Below are 18,086 nucleotides of genomic sequence, written 5' to 3'. Positions count from 1 at the left end.
TTCCCTGTGTCCTGTCTATCAACCCCTCACCTCCAAATGATTCGAAGTTCATCCAGTTCCAGCTCCAACTCCTTAACACGGTCTGTTAGAAGCTGCAGCTGGATGCACTTCTCGGCGGTGGAGTCGTCAGGGGCACTGGAGGTCTCCCTGCCTTCCCACATCCCGCAAGAGGAACATTCCAGTAGCCTGCCTGGCAACCCCACTACTCTAAATATGCAATAAGAAAGAGAGAAAAAATAAATAACAAAAGAAAATCTACCTATGGCCTATGCCTCTCCTTGACGAAGGCTCGATGAGCCAAAGCCTCAACTCCCCACTCTAACACTGACCCACTCACACAATGGCTGCTCCGCTTAAACTGATTTCCTTTTTATCGGATTTTGCCAAGTGCCTAAATATGCGCAATCCAATGACTCCTCTGGAACTGTGGTGTGCATAATGTACTGGCTGCCCCCATTCGTTTCTTTTAAACTCTATCTCAGTGCAATCCAGTGTCTCCTTGGGAACTCTGGCATACAAAAACAATGGCTAACCAAAGTCTTATTTTACTCAGACACAGTTTAACAGTGAACCGATTGAATCTGAGCATTAAGCTTCTTATTAAATGGAGACCTGACAGCTGGTTAGCCCGAGTGTCCACTACACTGAGGAACACGGCTCCCTTGCAATTAATTATTTATGTATTACTTTTAACTATGAGTCTGTTACATAATTAAATTCAACCCAAGGTAATCCTAAAATGAAATGAGTTCTGGAGTTAATCAGTCACATTTTGCTGCTGCTGTGTAAAACGTGTGAATAAAAGGCTGTGCAGAATGCAGTCTCAGCAACACTCTGCTACGTTTTATATCAGACCTATACATGTTCACGCTCAGTACGGAGTCCAACGCTCTCCCCTTTGATAAATATGTTGCTCCCTCACTCACAAAGTCACAAAATATGCAATACCTACAAGCCAATCCAATGAAACTCACCTTCCTAAGCATTCAACGTCTGTCTATGCTGGGCTAGTGACACTCAAGTATTGCTCCAACTTGGATTCATCTTCGAATTTTAACGCTAATTGTATTAACTGCTTTGCCCCAAGGACTTGTCCATTGTACGTAAAGCAAAGCAGAAAAATCTCCTTTTAAAGGTTTTCCGTCAAAGTAAACAGAAGAAATTTTTCTTTGGTATCAGTGTGATGGTACTGTAAGCCTGTTACTGTTCCTATTTACAAAAACTGTAATCACTTGTCAATAAAACTGCTAATCCATGTTTTTGATTGTAGTGGCACTACTACAGCGAGACTGACAGACGGCAACAGAGTCAGATTTGTCTGGTTGGCATAGTGACTTGGCAGACAGAGTTGCTGCTGCACTGCTCCGGTGACCCAAATTTGATCCTGTGTTCTGTTGCTCATTGTATGGAATTTCTATGTTCTTCCTGTGACCTCATGAGCAACCCTGGTTACTACTGTTTCCTACCACGTGCAGGTTGAAAGGTTAACTAGCCACTGTAAACTGCCCCTTGTGTAGCCGGGTGGGAGGGAAATTTGGAGGAGTTGACAGCATATGAAAGAGAATGCTTGACCAGGAGATAAGCAGGGGAATGTGACTCGGAGAATTGCTCTGTGAGTTCGCAACGTCTTGATGAGCTGAAAAGCCTCCACAATGTCATACAGAAATATCCTCTATAAAAATACTTATTTTACCAGATCCGTTTAGTTGGAGGTTGTGTGGCAATGATCAAGTTGAAATTGTTCAGATAGTGTTTGTGTTCACACCTCAGACAGTTAGTTTGCAGAGCAACCCCTTGCTTTGACTGATCTGCTTGGCACCAAGTATGTGAGGCATATTGGTGGGAGGTGATTATGAAACTGCATATAAGGAGAACAATGTGGCATTTTGTGTGTTTAAATTAAAAACACATATGTTGGAAGTTTGAAAAATAATGACAAAATAGTAGTGACTCACATAGCTGACTTTTGTGGATACCATCACTTTCCTCATTTATTTGTTTATGGTTCGTGAATATTACTGCTGTTATGGCCCAAATGCGGAGTAAGACACACTGAAGCAGGTCGATAGTTCACAGACTTTAATACAAACGGTGTTAAAGGGAAAATAAAACAATAAACGTTAGGCCAAACAGGGCTGTTAAGTAAAACTCTCAGAAAAAACAAAGCATACACTGCAGCTGAAAAGAACATCAAAACATTAAATGAACGCTAGTCTTCAGAGTCAGTTGACTTGAAAGTCCAATATCTCAGGAAAGGCCCAATGCAAACAGCAGCGAAGCATTGCTATGCTCTGTCCAAGTCTCGACAAGCACCACGACAATAAGTATGGAGTTAAATACTATCACGACTAAATAATAATTAACTGACATGTGCAAATTTATAAGTGCATTGCAGTATCTACTGCGCTGCCGAATCCGTGGTTGTGACAGGGGCCCCCCTTCTAGGAGCAACCCCTGAGGCGCCACAGACCTGTGTCAGCTGGAAGTCCCAGATCAGCAACTTGTCCAAAATGTCCTTCACCAGGATCCAAGTACATTCTTCTGGGCCATATCCTTCCTAGTCCACAAGGTACTGGACCTTACCACACACCCGGTGAGATGCCAGGAGGCACCGCACAGTATAGTCAAGGAAACCATCTACCAGGTGGGGTGAATGGGGCCAGGGGAGAGGTACTAACTGGCTTGAGCTGGGAAACATGGAATACTGGGTGGATCTTCAGTGATGCTGGCAGACGCAATCTATAGGATACCTTGTTGACAGCCTTTTCCACTACAAACGGTCCCACGTAGCGCGGTGCCAATTTCCAGTTCTCGACTTTCAGGGGAAGATCCCTTGATGCCAACCAGACCTCCTCTCCTGGGTTGAATGGCCTTAGCTGTCAGCAGAGCCATCAGCCTGCCAGGAATGCTGTTTCTGGGCGCGCAGCACAGAACAGAGAAGCCCTGGCTCATCTCCAGGTGCGCTTGTAGTTCTGGATCAGCTGTTCAGCAGCAGGAACTCCTACATCGATGTCCTGATCAGGGAAGAGCAAGGGCTGGAATCCCTTCTGGCATTCAAAGGGAGACATACTAGTGGAGGATGACTAGAGGTTATTGTGGGCAATCCCTGCCCAAACCAATTGGGAGCTCCAGGACGTGGGGTTGGAAGAGGCAAGACAGCGCAGGGTTGCCTTCAACTCCTGGTTCACTCTCTCAGTCTGGCCATTAGATTGGGGGTGGAAGCCAGACGAGAGGCTGGCTATGGTTCCTACAGGACAGCAGAAAGCCTTCCAAAAGCGGGAAGTGAATTGTGGTCCACGATCAGACACTGTGTCTTGAGGAAATCCATGGAGCCTGAACACGTGTTGAACCATGAGTGCGACAGTCTCATGAGCCGATGGGAGCTTGGGGAGGGCAATGAAGTGGGCAGCATTGGAAAATTGCCCCACAACGACCAAAATGGTGATCTTTCCATTAGATGGGGGCAGACCAGTGATGAAATCTACTGACAGGTAGTACCAGGAGCAGTGGGGCACAGGCAGTGGACATAACAGACCCACAGGACGCTGGTGTGATGTCTTGCTCTGAGCGCAGGTGGGACAGGCAGAGATTGCCGGGGCAGCAGAAAAGGAGGACCTGCGAGATGCTGGGAGTGGGACTGAGGTGGCCTGAAGCTGCTGAATTGAGCTGGCAAGAACGTTGATGGCTGTCAGCTGATGCTGGCTGTTCACAGTAAGTTTGTGGACGGCAGCGGTGAGTGTGGAAATCACAGACACCTGAGTCCGATTGTCTGTGGTGAGCTGTTGAACAGTTGCAGCTGGGGACGATATCTGTTCCTCCAAGTGAGACTGGGCTTGTTGGCATGAGGTTATCTGCCTCATTGCCTCTGTAACTTCACTGAGAACAGAATTCATTGCCTGTAGCTTGTCTCCTACCTGACCAATGAATTTCACGGCCAAGTTCAGCTGCTCTCTCTCTGCTGGGTCATCTTTGTGTTTGACACTTGCTGTTACCAGGTTCGGATATGACCCAAGTGTGGAGTGAGAGACACTGAAGCAGGTCGATAGTTCACAGACTTTAATACGAACAGTGATAAAGGGAAGATAAAACAATAAACGTTAGGCCAAACAGGGCTGATAACTAAAACTCTCAAAAGGGAAATTAAGCCTACACTGCGGCTGAAAAGAACATCAAAACATCAAATGAATACCGCTAGTCTTCAGAGTCAGTTGATTTGAAAGTCCAGTATCTCAGGAAAGGCCCAATGCAAACAGCAGCGAAGCATTGCTATGCTCTGTCCAAGTCTCGACAAGCACTACGACAAGTACGTAGTTAAATACTATCATGATTAAATAATAATTAGCTGACATGAGCAAATTCACAAGCGTAATTGCCGTATCTACTGTGCTGCCAAATCCGTAGTTGTGACAACTGGCTCTGAAAGCATTTGTTGACTGTCCGTTAATGACACAGAACTGACTACCTCACTAATTGATTTTATATTGGTGTAGGTTTGGAGCCACATATGGGCCAACCTGACTAAAAACATGCCCATATTATCCCCCCTTGTTCAATCCCTTCCGACCTATGTTCGTGACACTTCTCACGCTCTTAAACTTTTCGATGATTTTAAGTTCCCTGGCCCCCACCGCTTTATTTTCACCATGGATGTCCAGTCCCTATATACTTCCATCCCCCATCAGGAAGGTCTCAAAGCTCTAAGCTTCTTTTTGGATTCCAGACCTAATCAGTTCCCCTCTACCACCACTCTGCTCCATCTAGCAGAATTAGTCCTTACTCTTAATAATTTCTCCTTTGGCTCCTCCCACTTCCTCCAAACTAAAGGTGTATGGGCACCCGCATGGGTCCTACCTATGCCTGCCTTTTTGTTGGCTCTGTGGAACTATCTACGTTCCGTGCCTATTCTGGTATCTGTCCCCCACTTTTCCTTCACTACATTGACGACTGCATTGGCGCTGCTTCCTGCACGCATGCAGAACTCATTGACTTTATTAACTTTGCCTCCAACTTTCACCCTGCCCTCAAGTTTACCTGGTCCATTTCCAACACCTCCCTCCCCTTTCTAGATCATTCTGTCTCTGTCTCTGGAGACAGCTTATCCACTGATGTCTACTATAAGCCTACTGACTCTCACAGCTATCTGGACTATTCCTCTTCTCACCCTGTCTCTTGTAAAAATGCCATCCCCTTCTCGCAATTCCTCCGTCTCCGCCGCATCTGCTCTCAGGATGAGGCTTTTCATTCTAGGACGAGGGAGATGTCTTCCTTTTTTAAAGAAAGGGGCTTCCCTTCCTCCACTATCAACTCTGCTCTTAAACGCACCTCCCCCATTTCATGTACATCTGCTCTCACTCCATCCTCCCGCCACCCCACTAGGAATAGGGTTCCCCTGGTCCTCACCTACCACCCCACCAGCCTCCGGGTCCAACATATTATTCTGCGTAACTTCCGCCACCTCCAACGGGATCCCACCACTAAGCACATCTTTCCCTCCCCCCCGCCCTCTGCATTCCGCAGGGATCGCTCCCTACACAACTCCCTTGTCCATTCGTCCCCTCCATCCCTCCCCACTGATCTCCCTCCTGGCACTTATCCGTGTAAGCGGAACAAGTGTTACACATGCCCTTACACTTCCTCCCTTACCACCATTCAGGGCCCCAAACAGTCCTTCCAGGTGAGGCAACACTTCACCTGTGAGTCGACTGGGGTGATATAGTGCGTCCGGTGCTCCCGATGTGGCCTTTTATATATTGGCGAGACCCGACGCAGACTGAGAGACCGCTTTGCTGAACAACTACGCTCTGTCCGCCAGAGAAAGCAGGATCTCCCAGTGGCCACACATTTTAATTCCACATCCCATTCCCATTCTGACATGTCTATCCACGGCCTCCTCTACTGTAAAGATGAAGCCACACTCAGGTTGGAGGAACAACACCTTATATTCCGTCTGGGTAGCCTCCAACCTGATGGCATGAACATCGACTTCTCTAACTTCCGCTGATGCCCCACCTCCCCCTCGTACCCCATCTGTTACTTATTTTTATACACACATTCTTTCTCTCACTCTCCTTTTTCTCCCTCTGTCCCTCTGAATAAACCCCTTGCCCATCCTCTTGGTTCCCCACCCACCTTGTCTTTCTTCCCGGACCTCCTGTCCCATGATCCTCTCGTATCCCTTTTGCCTATCACCTGTCCAGCTCTTGGCTCCGTCCCTCCCCCTCCTGTCTTCTCCTATCATTTTGGATCTCCCCCTCCCCCTCCAACTTTCAAATCCCTTACTCACTCTTCCTTCAGTTAGTCCTGACGAAGGGTCTCGGCCTGAGACGTCGACTGCACCTCTTCCTAGAGATGCTGCCTGGCCTGCTGCGTTCACCAGCAACTTTTATGTGTGCTGTCCATGTTAGTGAGCTGGATGAGTTTTACAAAAATTTAGTGCTTTCACACTTCAATTCCGACCCACATTCACGTTCCAACATGTCGACCCCATGGCCTCCTCCTGTGTCAAGATGAGGCCACCCTCAGGGTGGAAGAGCAACACCTTATGTTCTATCTGGATAGACTCCAACCTAATGGGATGAACAGCAATTTCTCCTTCCGGAGAACAAATTTCTGCCATCCCATCCTCTATTTTGCACTCTAACCCTTCACTTCTTCTCATCTGCCTATTACTTCCCCCCATGTCCCCTCCTTCCCTTTCTCCTATTGTCCACGCCCCTCTCCTGAAAAGAGACAAAATGGATTACAACCAGAGACTCTTGTTTCATTTATGGTATTCAACTCATGGGAGATCAAGTACTTATACTTATACCTTACTTTATACTTTATTGTCGCCAAACAATTGGTACTAGAACGTACAATCATCACAGCGATATTTGATACTGCACTTCCCACTCCCTGGATTACAAGTATTAAATATTAAAAATAGTAAAAATTAGTAAATATTAAAAACTTGAAATTATAAATCATAAATAGAAAATAGAAAAATGGAAAGTAAAGTAGTGCAAAAAAACCAAGAGGCAGGTCCGGATATTTGGAGGGTATGGCTCAGATCCAGGTCAGGATCCGTTCAGCAGTCTTATCACAGTTGGAAAGAAGCAGTTCCCAAATCTGGCCGTACGAGTCTTCAAGCTCCTGAGCCTTCTCTCCGAGGGAAGAGGGACGAAAAGTGTGTTGGCTGGGTGGGTTGTGTCCTTGATTATCCTGGCAGCACTGCTCCGACATCGTGCGGTGTAAAGTGAGTCCAAGGACGGAAGATTGGTTTGTGTGATATGCTGCACCGTGTTCACGATCTTCTGCAGCTTCTTTCGGTCTTGGACAGGATAACTTCCATACCAGGTTGTGATGCACCCTAGAAGAATGCTTTCTACGAGGCATCTATAAAAATTAGTGAGGGTTTTAGGGGACAGACCAAATTTCTTTAATTGTCTCAGAAAGTAAAGGCGATGATGGGCCTTCTTGGCAGTGAACTCTGCTTGGTTGGACCAAGTCAGGTCATTTGTGATATTGACCCCGAAGAACTTAAAGCTTTTGAGCAACACACATCAAAGTTGCTGGTGAACGCAGCAGGCCAGGCAGCATCTCTAGGAAGAGGTACAGTCGACATTTCAGGCAACTTAAAGCTTTTGACCTGTTCCACTTGCGCACCACCGATGTAAATAGGGTCGTGCGGTCCACTACTCCTTCTGAAGTCAACAACCAATTCCTTTGTCTTGCTGACGTTGAGGGATAGGTTATTGTCTTCACACCATGCCACCAGGTTCTTAATTTCCTCTCTGTACTCAAACTCATCACTACCCGAGATACGGCCTACAATTGTTGTGTTATCAGCAAACTTATATATTGAGTTTGATGGAAACTTGGCTACACAATCATGGGTGTACAGTGAGTACAGCAGGGGGCTAAGTACACAGCCTTGTGGGGCACTGGTGCTCAGAGTGATTGTAGAGGAGAGTTTGTCCCCTATTTTTACAGCCCGGATCCTGTCTGTGAGGAAGTTGAAGATCCAGCTGCAGATCTGAGTGCTAAGGCCCAGGTTCCGGAGCTTAGGAATCAGTTTATTTGGAATGATGGTATTAAAGGCAGAGCTGTAGTCAATGAAAAGGAGCCTTACGTATGCGTCTTTATTCTCCAGGTATTCTAAAGAGGAATGTAGGGCCAGAGAGATAGCATCTGACATTGACCTGTTGCTCTGGTAGGCGAATTGCAAAGCGTCGAGGTTGACCGGTAGGCTGTGGATGATGTGTGCCATAACCAATCTCTCGAAGCATTTCATAGCAATTGATGTCAGAGCCACAGGTCGATAGTCGTTCAGGTATGCCACCTTGCTCTTCTTCGGCACTGAGATTATCATTGCCTTCTTAAAACACGAGGGGATCTTAGACTGAAGCAAAGAGCAGTTGAATATGTCAGCAAACACTCCAGCTAGCTTGCTTGCAAAGGCCCGGAGAACCCGTCCTGGGACACCATCTGGGCCCATCGCCTTCCTTGGATTTATCTTCAGGAAGGCCCTTCTAACATCCTCCTCGGTGACGATGAATCTCGATGCCACCAGGTCCAGTTCATCTGGAGGGAGCGGGACGCTCCTCTTCTGTTTGAATCTTGCGTAGAATACATTAAGTTCATCAGGAAGAGAAGCGCCACAGTTATTGATATTCCCAGCCTTTTCTTTGCACCCAGAGATCTCATTTAGACCCTGCCATTGTCTACTGGCATCCCTTTGGTTAGCCTGGGCTTCCAACTTGGCTCGATATTGCCTCTTGGCACCCTTAATGGCTTTCCGGAGTTCACACCTGGATTCCGTGTAGCAACTGGTATTCCTGGACCTAAAAGCTGCAGCTCTAGCCTTTAAAAGGGACTTGACCTCATAATTCATCCGAGGTTTCCGGTTAGGGAATACCCGGATTGTCTTGCGAGACACACAGTCCTCGGTGCATTTCCAAATAAAGTCCGTGACAGCTGAGGCATACTTATCGAGGTTAGCTGCCGAGTCCTTGAATACTAACCAGTCCACCGATTCAAAGCAGTCACGGAGGACCTCATCCATTTCCTCCATCCAACGCGACACTACTTTTGACACCGTGACCTCCCGCTTCAGTTTCTGTTTGTAAGCCGGGAGGAGGAGTACTGCCTGATGGATGGTAGGCATCCTTGACTGCTGTGTAGCAGTGGTAAAGTATATTCGGGCCTCTAGTGGGGCAGGAGACATGTTGGTATAAGTTTGGCAGCGCCTTTCTGAGGTTGGCCTGGTTAAAGTCCCTGGTTGTAATGAGCAAAGCCTCCGGATACCTGGTCTCAAATTCACTGATTATTGAGTAAGTGTGTGTGTGAGTATTGGTCAGATTAAGAAAGAAGTAAGAATTGCCAGGTGGATAGTTATGCCACTAATAGTGAAAGGTCTTCTTGCTCTGTTGGAGGTGAAATGCAATTAGGGTATTATACTATTGTTTAAGGATATTATTGGAAAGATGCAAACTTATTCTCCAGTTGTGGTAGACTTGCTGACTATTTTGCATCAATCTGCATTCCTGCCAATAATTCCTGGGTTCCAGGTGACAGGTATTGAATACCATTCTTAGTATTAACAGATTAGCGCACGGAAACTCAAAATCTAATGCAATTCCTAGCTTAGAAATATCCATCTACGTATTTTTTATTGTAACTTAAGAGTAATTTTTTTATATGTTGCACTGTACTGCTGCCACAAAACAACAAATTTTGGTGATAATAAATTTGATTCTGATTCTTCTAAAAGAGATCAACGGGATGATATAGAACCCTGTGAATCCCTCCCAATATCTTTATTAATTCAATAAATCCAGAGCAGTTTTGTGGAAATAGAAACTTGTTTAGTTCTGAGCTTTGTTTTTAATAAAAGTGCAAAGTACAGGTCTATCAGCAATCAATGCAAAAGGGGTTTGATGGATGTCCCTCGTTGTCACTGTGAAAAGAATTTGACCATTAGAAAGTTGCAATATTTAAAAGTATGCCTGATGTATCTTTATGAATGCACTAGATAGTTGAGCAGAGGCCTGTAATGTCTTAGGGAAAGCAATGCAAACCAGCAGCAGACAAACTAGGGCTGTGGCGAGCCTAGGAGAACATTATGTAGAGACTGCACATGGGTGGGGCTTTAGGATGGACATGTCCAGAGAACAGAAAGTCAATCACTAGTTTTAACTCTGACATTGTACTATGAACACTTAGTTATCCAAGATGTGTACAATGATGGTCTGATTTCTTAGGCTATACTTTTTATAAGGACTGCATATATGGGCAAGGATGTATTTTGATGTGTATTTGATGAGAAATTGCATCAGTCTCACAAGCAAGAGTCACACTTGGAAGTGGCTGTCTGAATTTTTAGAATGATGTGGAACAATCCGGAAACAGTTGTTTGTTCATTTCTAATTATGTTGCAGCAAAATAAACAGTATTATGCCTAGTGTCTAACAAATTTAGTCAATTTTTTTCCAGAATCCAATAGGATGGACACAGTCTATCTGGAGTTTGAGGAAACTAAATTCACACAAGTGAGCCTGAAGGCACACACTCAACCAATCAGGTACAGCTTCTTCCCCTCTGTCATCTGATTTCTGAATGGACGTTGAACCCGCGAACACTACCTCACTACTTTTATTCCCTCTAGTATTATGCATTGCAGTGTACTGCAGCCGCAAAGAAAGCAAATTTCACAACATATGCTGGTGATATTAAACTTGATTCTGTACTGTAAGTAAGTAATTCACACAAGATTGGCTCTTCTTATAACAGTGACTGATTGAACTGCATAATTATAAATACCTCAGTATGACAGCTGAAATGCTGTTGAATGTAGCCTTGGTTTGGGACATAGCATTACTGGCATCTCCCAGTGATTGATCACATCTCACTTACTCTTCATTGCCTCAACTAATGACTTAGATGATGATGTTGGGCATTTGGAAGTAAATTTGCATTTGACAACAAAAACTGGCATTCCCAGGCAGAAAAAGCAGGAATATTCCATTTGGTTCTTCAGACCTAGTCTCCCTGAATGCAATTCATTTTTTTTCTACGTCAATTTCACTTTCCCTCACTTTTCCCCAAATCCATGCGGTCTTCTCTTGACTATACTGTGACACTAATATTTACACCTCTCCCTTTCATTACAGTTCCTTGTAGCTGAGCATCAAACTCTGAGAGGGTAATCTTAAATTCTAAGAACAACACAGTAAAGAGGATCTTCCTTGAAATAACCTGGACTGCACACACTTCAATAGCAGCTCTCATTCTTTGCAATTCTAGGCAAGGTCTGACTAGTCTAAGCAATCCCTCCACAGGACACCTCCCAACACACCTACCAGCCTCAGGCACAATTTCCAGTATTCAATCTGATAAATCTTCAGATAGGTTCTCCCTCAGCAATGCCCTATTTCTATTCTTCTTTACGCTGAATGATTTCTAATTGTAGGCAGTCTATTAGCTATGTCTATTAGCTTTCTGTGGTTCACCTACAAGGCTGGAATGGTGGCGTCACGGACTCGAGTTCAATCCTGACCTCAGATGTTGTCTGGGTGGAATTTGCACGTTCTTCTGTGATTGCGTAGGTTTTTGGCACAAAATCTGATTTCCTCCCACATCCCAAAGTAGGTTACTGTAAATTGCAATGTAGTGTTGGTTTATGGCATTGCATAGGTGTAGAGGTATTACTAAGCAAGGGTGAATGAGTCTAATAGGATTACTCTCCTGGGAGCTAGCATGGATCCAGTAGGTGGGCTGAACAGCCTCCTTCTGTGTTGTTCTAAGTAAAATATAAATTAACTAGATTTGTCTGAATAACAATGTTTTATAGGCAGACATCATTCAAAAATATTATGCTTTTCCTGCTGTTTGCCACAATCTTGTGCTGTTATTTAATGTGTTTATATCATGTTTCCTCCCCTCTGCACCTTTTTCTCAGCTCGCTTGGCCCCACTCCATCTTTAGATCATCAGCACAACTGAATACGTTGCACGTCCCTTTTCATATAAATGATTGTAAATGCTTGATGCCTAACTGCTAATCCTCGAAGCAGCTAAATAATTATAGCCATCAGCAAGAACGTAACTTATTTATTTTGGGGAATTCTGGAAGAGTAAAACCTCAATGCCCGCTATATCTGATATCCAAAATATAAGCAATCCTTTATTATCACTGCCATCTCCTTATTCTTTTCATTGAATTTCTCTCATATATACCTTTTGGAACTTGTGTTTACTTTCTCTAATCTTTTTCTTTTGACATGTCCATTGAAACTTCCATAATTGGATAGGAAAGGTTTAGAGGGATATGGGTAGTCCATCTATGGAACAAAAACAAAAAACAATCTTCAAAAGTGAGAAGGTGTTCATAGGTTCAATGTTCATTTAGGAATCCGATAGCAGAGGGGAAGAAGCTGTTCCTGAATTGCTGAGTGTGTGCCTTCAGGCTCCTGCACCTGCTTCCTGATAGTAACAGTGAGACGAGGGGTGATGGTGGTCCTTAATAATGGATGCCGCCTTTCTGAGGTACCGCATCTTGAAGTCTTGGATACTACGCAGGCTAGTACCCAGGATGGAGCTGACTAGTTTTACAAATTTCTGTAGCTTCTTTCAATCCTGTGCAGTGGTCCCCACCCCATTACCAGATGGTGATGCAGCCTGTCAGAATGCTCTCCCCAGTATATCTGTACAAGTTTTCCGGTGTTTTAGGTGACAAATCAAATCTCCTTGCACTCCTAATGAAGGCTGTCTTGCCTTCTTTAAAGCTGCTTCGTTATGTTGGGACCAGGTCAGATCCTCAGGGATCTTGGCACCCAGGAACTTGAAAATGAACTTGCAACTTCCCGATGTTCAAGATAACTAGACTCTTCGGCAATACTGTAAGCTTATTCTTATGATCTAAAAATATCTTTGGTTTTAGCCACAGTTGGACCACTTTTCTTTTTGGATTTTAATCCTTTAACGCAACGTGTCTGCTCTGCATACTCTGAATTATTTCTTTATCTACTATACCTCAACTTGTTTGGGTACCTTCTATACCAAATTATTCTTTATATTTCCTGTCTTGTAGACTTCAGACAGAGAATTAAGTGCAATTACATCATTTTGCTTAATAGGAAATTCTACTACAATATGATTAGTACACTTCATAAATTCTTCAAATGCAAGATAGTTAACCACTCTGTTTCTTTGTTGGTTCATCAATACAATGGCATTTAAAACATAAGTCTTGAAAGTATTCGACAAACTCATCTTCCATATTATGAATGCAATCTTTCTTTGCTACTGTATGATAATGTTTCCTTTATTACCTCATCCCCAATCTGTAGATACAATTGGCCATGGGGATTCTATTTCCTCGTATCGTTCAGGAAGAGGGAGACTTCTACCAACATTTCTGTACTTAGATTCATTTGAATGATAAAACATTGAATGAAAACTCATCCTGAGATTTATAGGTAATGTGAAAAATTGTAACCGAAACTAAACTAACAGTAGAGGACATTACACATAATCTTCACACATACTACACTCTCATGCCATCTGGATGTTGCTACAGGTCCCTGCCCATCAGCACCAGAAGAACCTTATCCAGTTTAGTGTCTTCCTCAATTTGCATCCTCAACACCCAATTTGAATATATAGTATGCACAGCACACTTGACAGTAAAAACAGTCAGTTTTATTATGTGTATTTGTATTTTAAATCACATGTATTAATTCTTAGTTTTTATTATCTCTCGTGAGTATTTTATATTGCGTTTAACTATATGTAGTGTGGTGTTGTGTATCTTAAGTTCTGTGATGTTGCCCAAAGTTCCAAACTGCTCAAAGTTCCAAACTGCCCAACTGCTCAAAGTTCCTCATGGAAAATAGAGTGAATTGACTTGAATTAACATGCTATTGGCCTCCTATAAGATAACAATTCAATATAAATCTAAGCATATAAAGTTATACATATTAGCATTCAGATTACTTCTTGAGTACCATACCCAGATTTAGCCATTATACACAGTGAGTGACTTAAAGGTCTCAGGAAAGTTTCAGAAGGAAGCTGAAAGAAGGATCGCCAGCGTTAGGGAAAATAACTTCTTAAGACCTTTGAATCAACTAAAGACCAAGAAAGAGTACTTATTGATGGATTACTACCAAGCAATAGATGGGAGAGATCTGGAGATACAACCTTCAATTATGTAAGAGGAAGAATAAAATGGATGTAAGAACTCTTCTCTCCAGGGAAGTGTGAGCCAATTGACTTCATCATGACTAAGTGTGGCGGGTGCTGACTTTCTGCTGGCTTAAGGGGAGCGGGACTGATTTCTGGCAGGAACAAAGAGTAAATACAATGCAGGTACAATTAAAAGGTAACTCTTCTTAATGTTCACTCAAGTGTGTTATAAAAGCAATTTTAGGAAGCATTTTTATCCTCATTGGCCCTGTGATTTCTTTATGTTTATTTAGCTTCACTTCAGATGATGTGGCAGCAGAGATGAGTGGGATCTGTGTGAAGAGATCAGGTGAGAGATTAATTGTTTGGAAATAACAGCTGTCCAGGATGATCTTAATGGGTCAGCTTCCCTTTCTCAGCTGTCAATTTTAAATGATTTGCACAGTGGAAATTTGGAGCTTAGCCAATGAATGAAATTCACTAAGGAATTTCAAGTTCTTCTTCCCTTCTTTCTGGTCTGTCAACACTCTTTTGAACCTACCCTTTACTTCCTTTGCTCAAAGGTTAACAACTCAATTTGCTCCAATCAACCAGTTCCTCATTTCTGGAACAATCCTGGTAAATTTCTTCTATGTCTTTCTCTTACATCCTTCATACATTGTGGTGCCCATAACTGGTCACAATGCTCCAGCTGAGACCAAACTTGTGCATTATTTACTTACAGACCACAAGTTATTCAAAGCTGAACCGCAAATATCATATCCTGCAATTACTTACAAATAGAGATCCCCTAAGGTATTCTCCAAATACTGGAATGTAGCCCTATTAAAATTTCAACACCACTGGATTTTAGAAATTCTTAAAATCTTCAATACAATAAAAAACTTTATATTTTATTCTGCTCTTTTTTAACCCTTGTTCCACCTCAATGCACCTTGCAATGATCTGATCTGATATATTTGAACAGCATGCAAGAAAACATTTCACTGTATCTTGGTCCATGTGACAATAGTAACCAATTCCAATAGAGGAAACATTTTTTTAATGTCCAATCAATGAGTTTTAAATTGCTGCAGCACTGGATTTGGTATTGTAAGATCGTGATACACTATTGACAGGGTATGCATTCATTTTGCGATGGAGGCATCTCTGATGTTACTCTCGTCAGTCACTACTGCAGATTTGGTCTTTAAGCCGTGGCAAACTGACCATGATCAGCAGCTAATTTGACAAACACGTTGCTAGATCCACAAATAAAACAGATAACAAAATGCAATGTTTAATTGGGGTAGTTCATACCTGTCGATGTTGGGACAGAGTGTACTGCAGTGCTGAAGGCTGTTGGCTCTGCTGCATCTTCTGCAGCAGCATCTTTTGTTGCATTGCAATTGGTATCTGTGCTCGCTGGACCGCTGGACTCTGCAGGTGACCAGGTTGCTGCTGTACCGGTGCTGATGGCTGCTGCTGCTGTGTATAATGCAGAACAGAAGGCTTGGCCTGAGTACCCAGAATTGAAGGGATCTGCCCTGGCTCCGGATCAAAATGTGATAAAGGCTTGGTGTTACTGTACGACAATTGGTCTGGTGATGCAGAATTGGTGTTCATTAAGCTGCGACTTATACTGTGGGTCCGTTGTTGCTGCTGGTGCATTATCATGTCCATGTGCCCAGTCTGCGTTGCGGTTGGAGTCTTGTAGAGGCAGTTATTCATGTTTTTTGTCTGACTACTGTTGGTGGACACCCCAGTGAGCAGAGAATTTGGGGAGCTGAAAGGCTGCTGGTGGAGGGATGGGCTGGGAATTTTTTCCTGGCCAAAACTGCCCGACGAAGGGCCTGATTGTGGAGCAGGCGGCCAACTAGCTGCCTGATTCTGCTGCTGGTGCTGCAGCAGAGCGTGCTGCTGCCGATTATCGGCGATCTTCTTCAGCTGCTGTGCATGAGACAGGTCATGCCAGTTGGAAAGGCCTCTGTTTGGTGCGGAAGGTAAAGATTGCTGCGGTTGGTTTTGACTTTGAGCTGCAGAGGAGATGGGCGAAGGAACAGACATGGCTGTATTTGCCATAGAATAGGGGGGCCCTGTGGAAGGAGGCCGCATTTGGGGTGATCCAACTGATGCCTGGGTAAAACCAGGTGAGTATTCAGTTTTTACCGTTGGATTATCCAACTGTGAATGCGGCTTTGGTGTACTGTTCTGGTTTTGCTGACCGATGTCAATGTTGAATGATTCTTCATTTCTAATGCTGGGGTTTAACATATTGTCCAGGTCAATATCGCTCAGTGGGGGAACTCCAGACATGTTTGTCAATTCATCAAATAAATCCTGCAAATCTGGATCCAGCAGCTGCATTCCTAGATCGTCTTTGGATTCAAATAGCATGTTGTTGTTAGAGATTTGGTTGTTCAAATGCTCACTGCATGAAACACTCTCCACTGGCTCCTGTTTCATCTCCTTATTGAGCGGCAAGCTGAAGCCAGAACTGGCATCACCACCATTGGCCTGGGTGGCTCCAATCAAGCTCCCATCTTTTCCTGGAGTTCCGGGTCCCATTGTGACTGAACCCTGCAGGGTTTGACCTTGTCCATTACTGAGCTGGTGTCCACTTTGACCAATCGTAAGACTACCTTCATCCACTCTTATTCTCTTAATATCCATTTGGAAAGCCCCATCAGAAATGCCATTTGGTCTCTCGTTGCTGACGGGTGAAGCATTTCCTTCCAGCTTTCTCTTGATAGAGCCCTGCAACTAAAGAGAAAGAAAATCAGTAAACTGTTTTTTTAGCTGTGGTAATATTTAATGCCCTTCCCTGAAAAAAAGCACAATTAAAAAACCCACAGTTTGACATGTCACACTGGGATCTCAGCCATCGGAATGCAAGGAGTTGGGGAGTGTGGTTGTGATGAACACCTGTACCAACATGGCTGTGTCCTCCTGCAAACGTAGACAAGAAATCCAATACCTGCCAGCCATCCCTCACTTCATTGGCCCCTATTCTAAGGGAGGGATTACTCCAGTTTTGAAGTGGAAATAATATGCTGATTAAGGCTACATGCTGAATTACAGGTTGGCATAGGCCGGCTGCAGTGACATCAGCACTGGTCTTCAAGGCAGATGGTCCTGAGTTCAAACCCAGCCGGGTCCCAACGTGGGCAGCAGGTATCTGTGCAGAAAAAAGGCCTGGCAATCTACTTCTGCATCTTGACATAAAAACCCTATGGACCCTATGGTCCATGAGGCCACGAAGAATTGGACTCGACTTAACAACTGAACAACATACTTCACTGCTCAGCATTGTAGCCATCACTAAAATGCCATGTCCCTTCCAAACTGTTGAGCTAAGTAGCACCAGCAACAGAGTCCCTTACTCATTGTCGTCTAAGAATTTTAAGGGCTTAGCTATATAAGCGTGAACCAGCCAGCAGTGACGGAGGCCACACACAAGCTGCATTACTGGTTAGAAATGAAGTTTTTAAAATTAATTCTCTATAAGGGTCATATTTTTACAAAAATAACCCTTAGGAATTCAAAAGACCTCTTTTTGACTGTACTGAACTTTTTGAAAATAGCCTGCTCCAGATGACTGGTGGGGAAGGAAATGCTTTAAGTGTGGTGGTTTTGTCTCAGTCCTGCTCACTCAACCTGTAGGATCTCAGTTCAAAGTTCAAAGTGAATTTATTATCAAAGAACATATATGTCATCATTTACCAGCCTGAGCTTCATTTTCTTACAGGCATACTCAATAATTGCAATAAACAGAATAGAATCAAAGAAATATCACACCAAAAGGGCTGACGACCAGTTTACAAAAGACAACGTACTGTCCAAATACAAAAGGAGAGAGAAAAAAAATAATAATAAATAAATAAATAAGCAATAAATATCAAGAACATGAGATGCAGAATCCTTGAAGAATAAGGCCATAGC

General features: G+C 43.7%; 1 protein-coding gene across 2 annotated transcripts in view; it reads right to left on the bottom strand.

The window, feature by feature from the left end:
• The window catches only part of zmp:0000001236 (mastermind-like protein 2), a 362,601-nt gene that overhangs the window by 65,872 nt on the left and 278,643 nt on the right, over positions 1-18,086 (bottom strand). For both annotated transcript variants that reach the window (XM_063053819.1, XM_063053818.1), the window contains one exon: positions 15,465-16,907. In XM_063053819.1, coding sequence (XP_062909889.1) covers positions 15,465-16,907 — 1,443 coding nt within the window. The remainder of the gene's footprint in view (positions 1-15,464; positions 16,908-18,086) is intronic.

Source organism: Mobula hypostoma, chromosome 7 (assembly GCF_963921235.1).
Source record: "Mobula hypostoma chromosome 7, sMobHyp1.1, whole genome shotgun sequence".
NCBI lineage: Eukaryota > Metazoa > Chordata > Chondrichthyes > Myliobatiformes > Myliobatidae > Mobula > Mobula hypostoma.
Note: the sequence above shows the minus strand (reverse complement) of the source record. Positions and strands in the feature narration are given on the sequence as shown.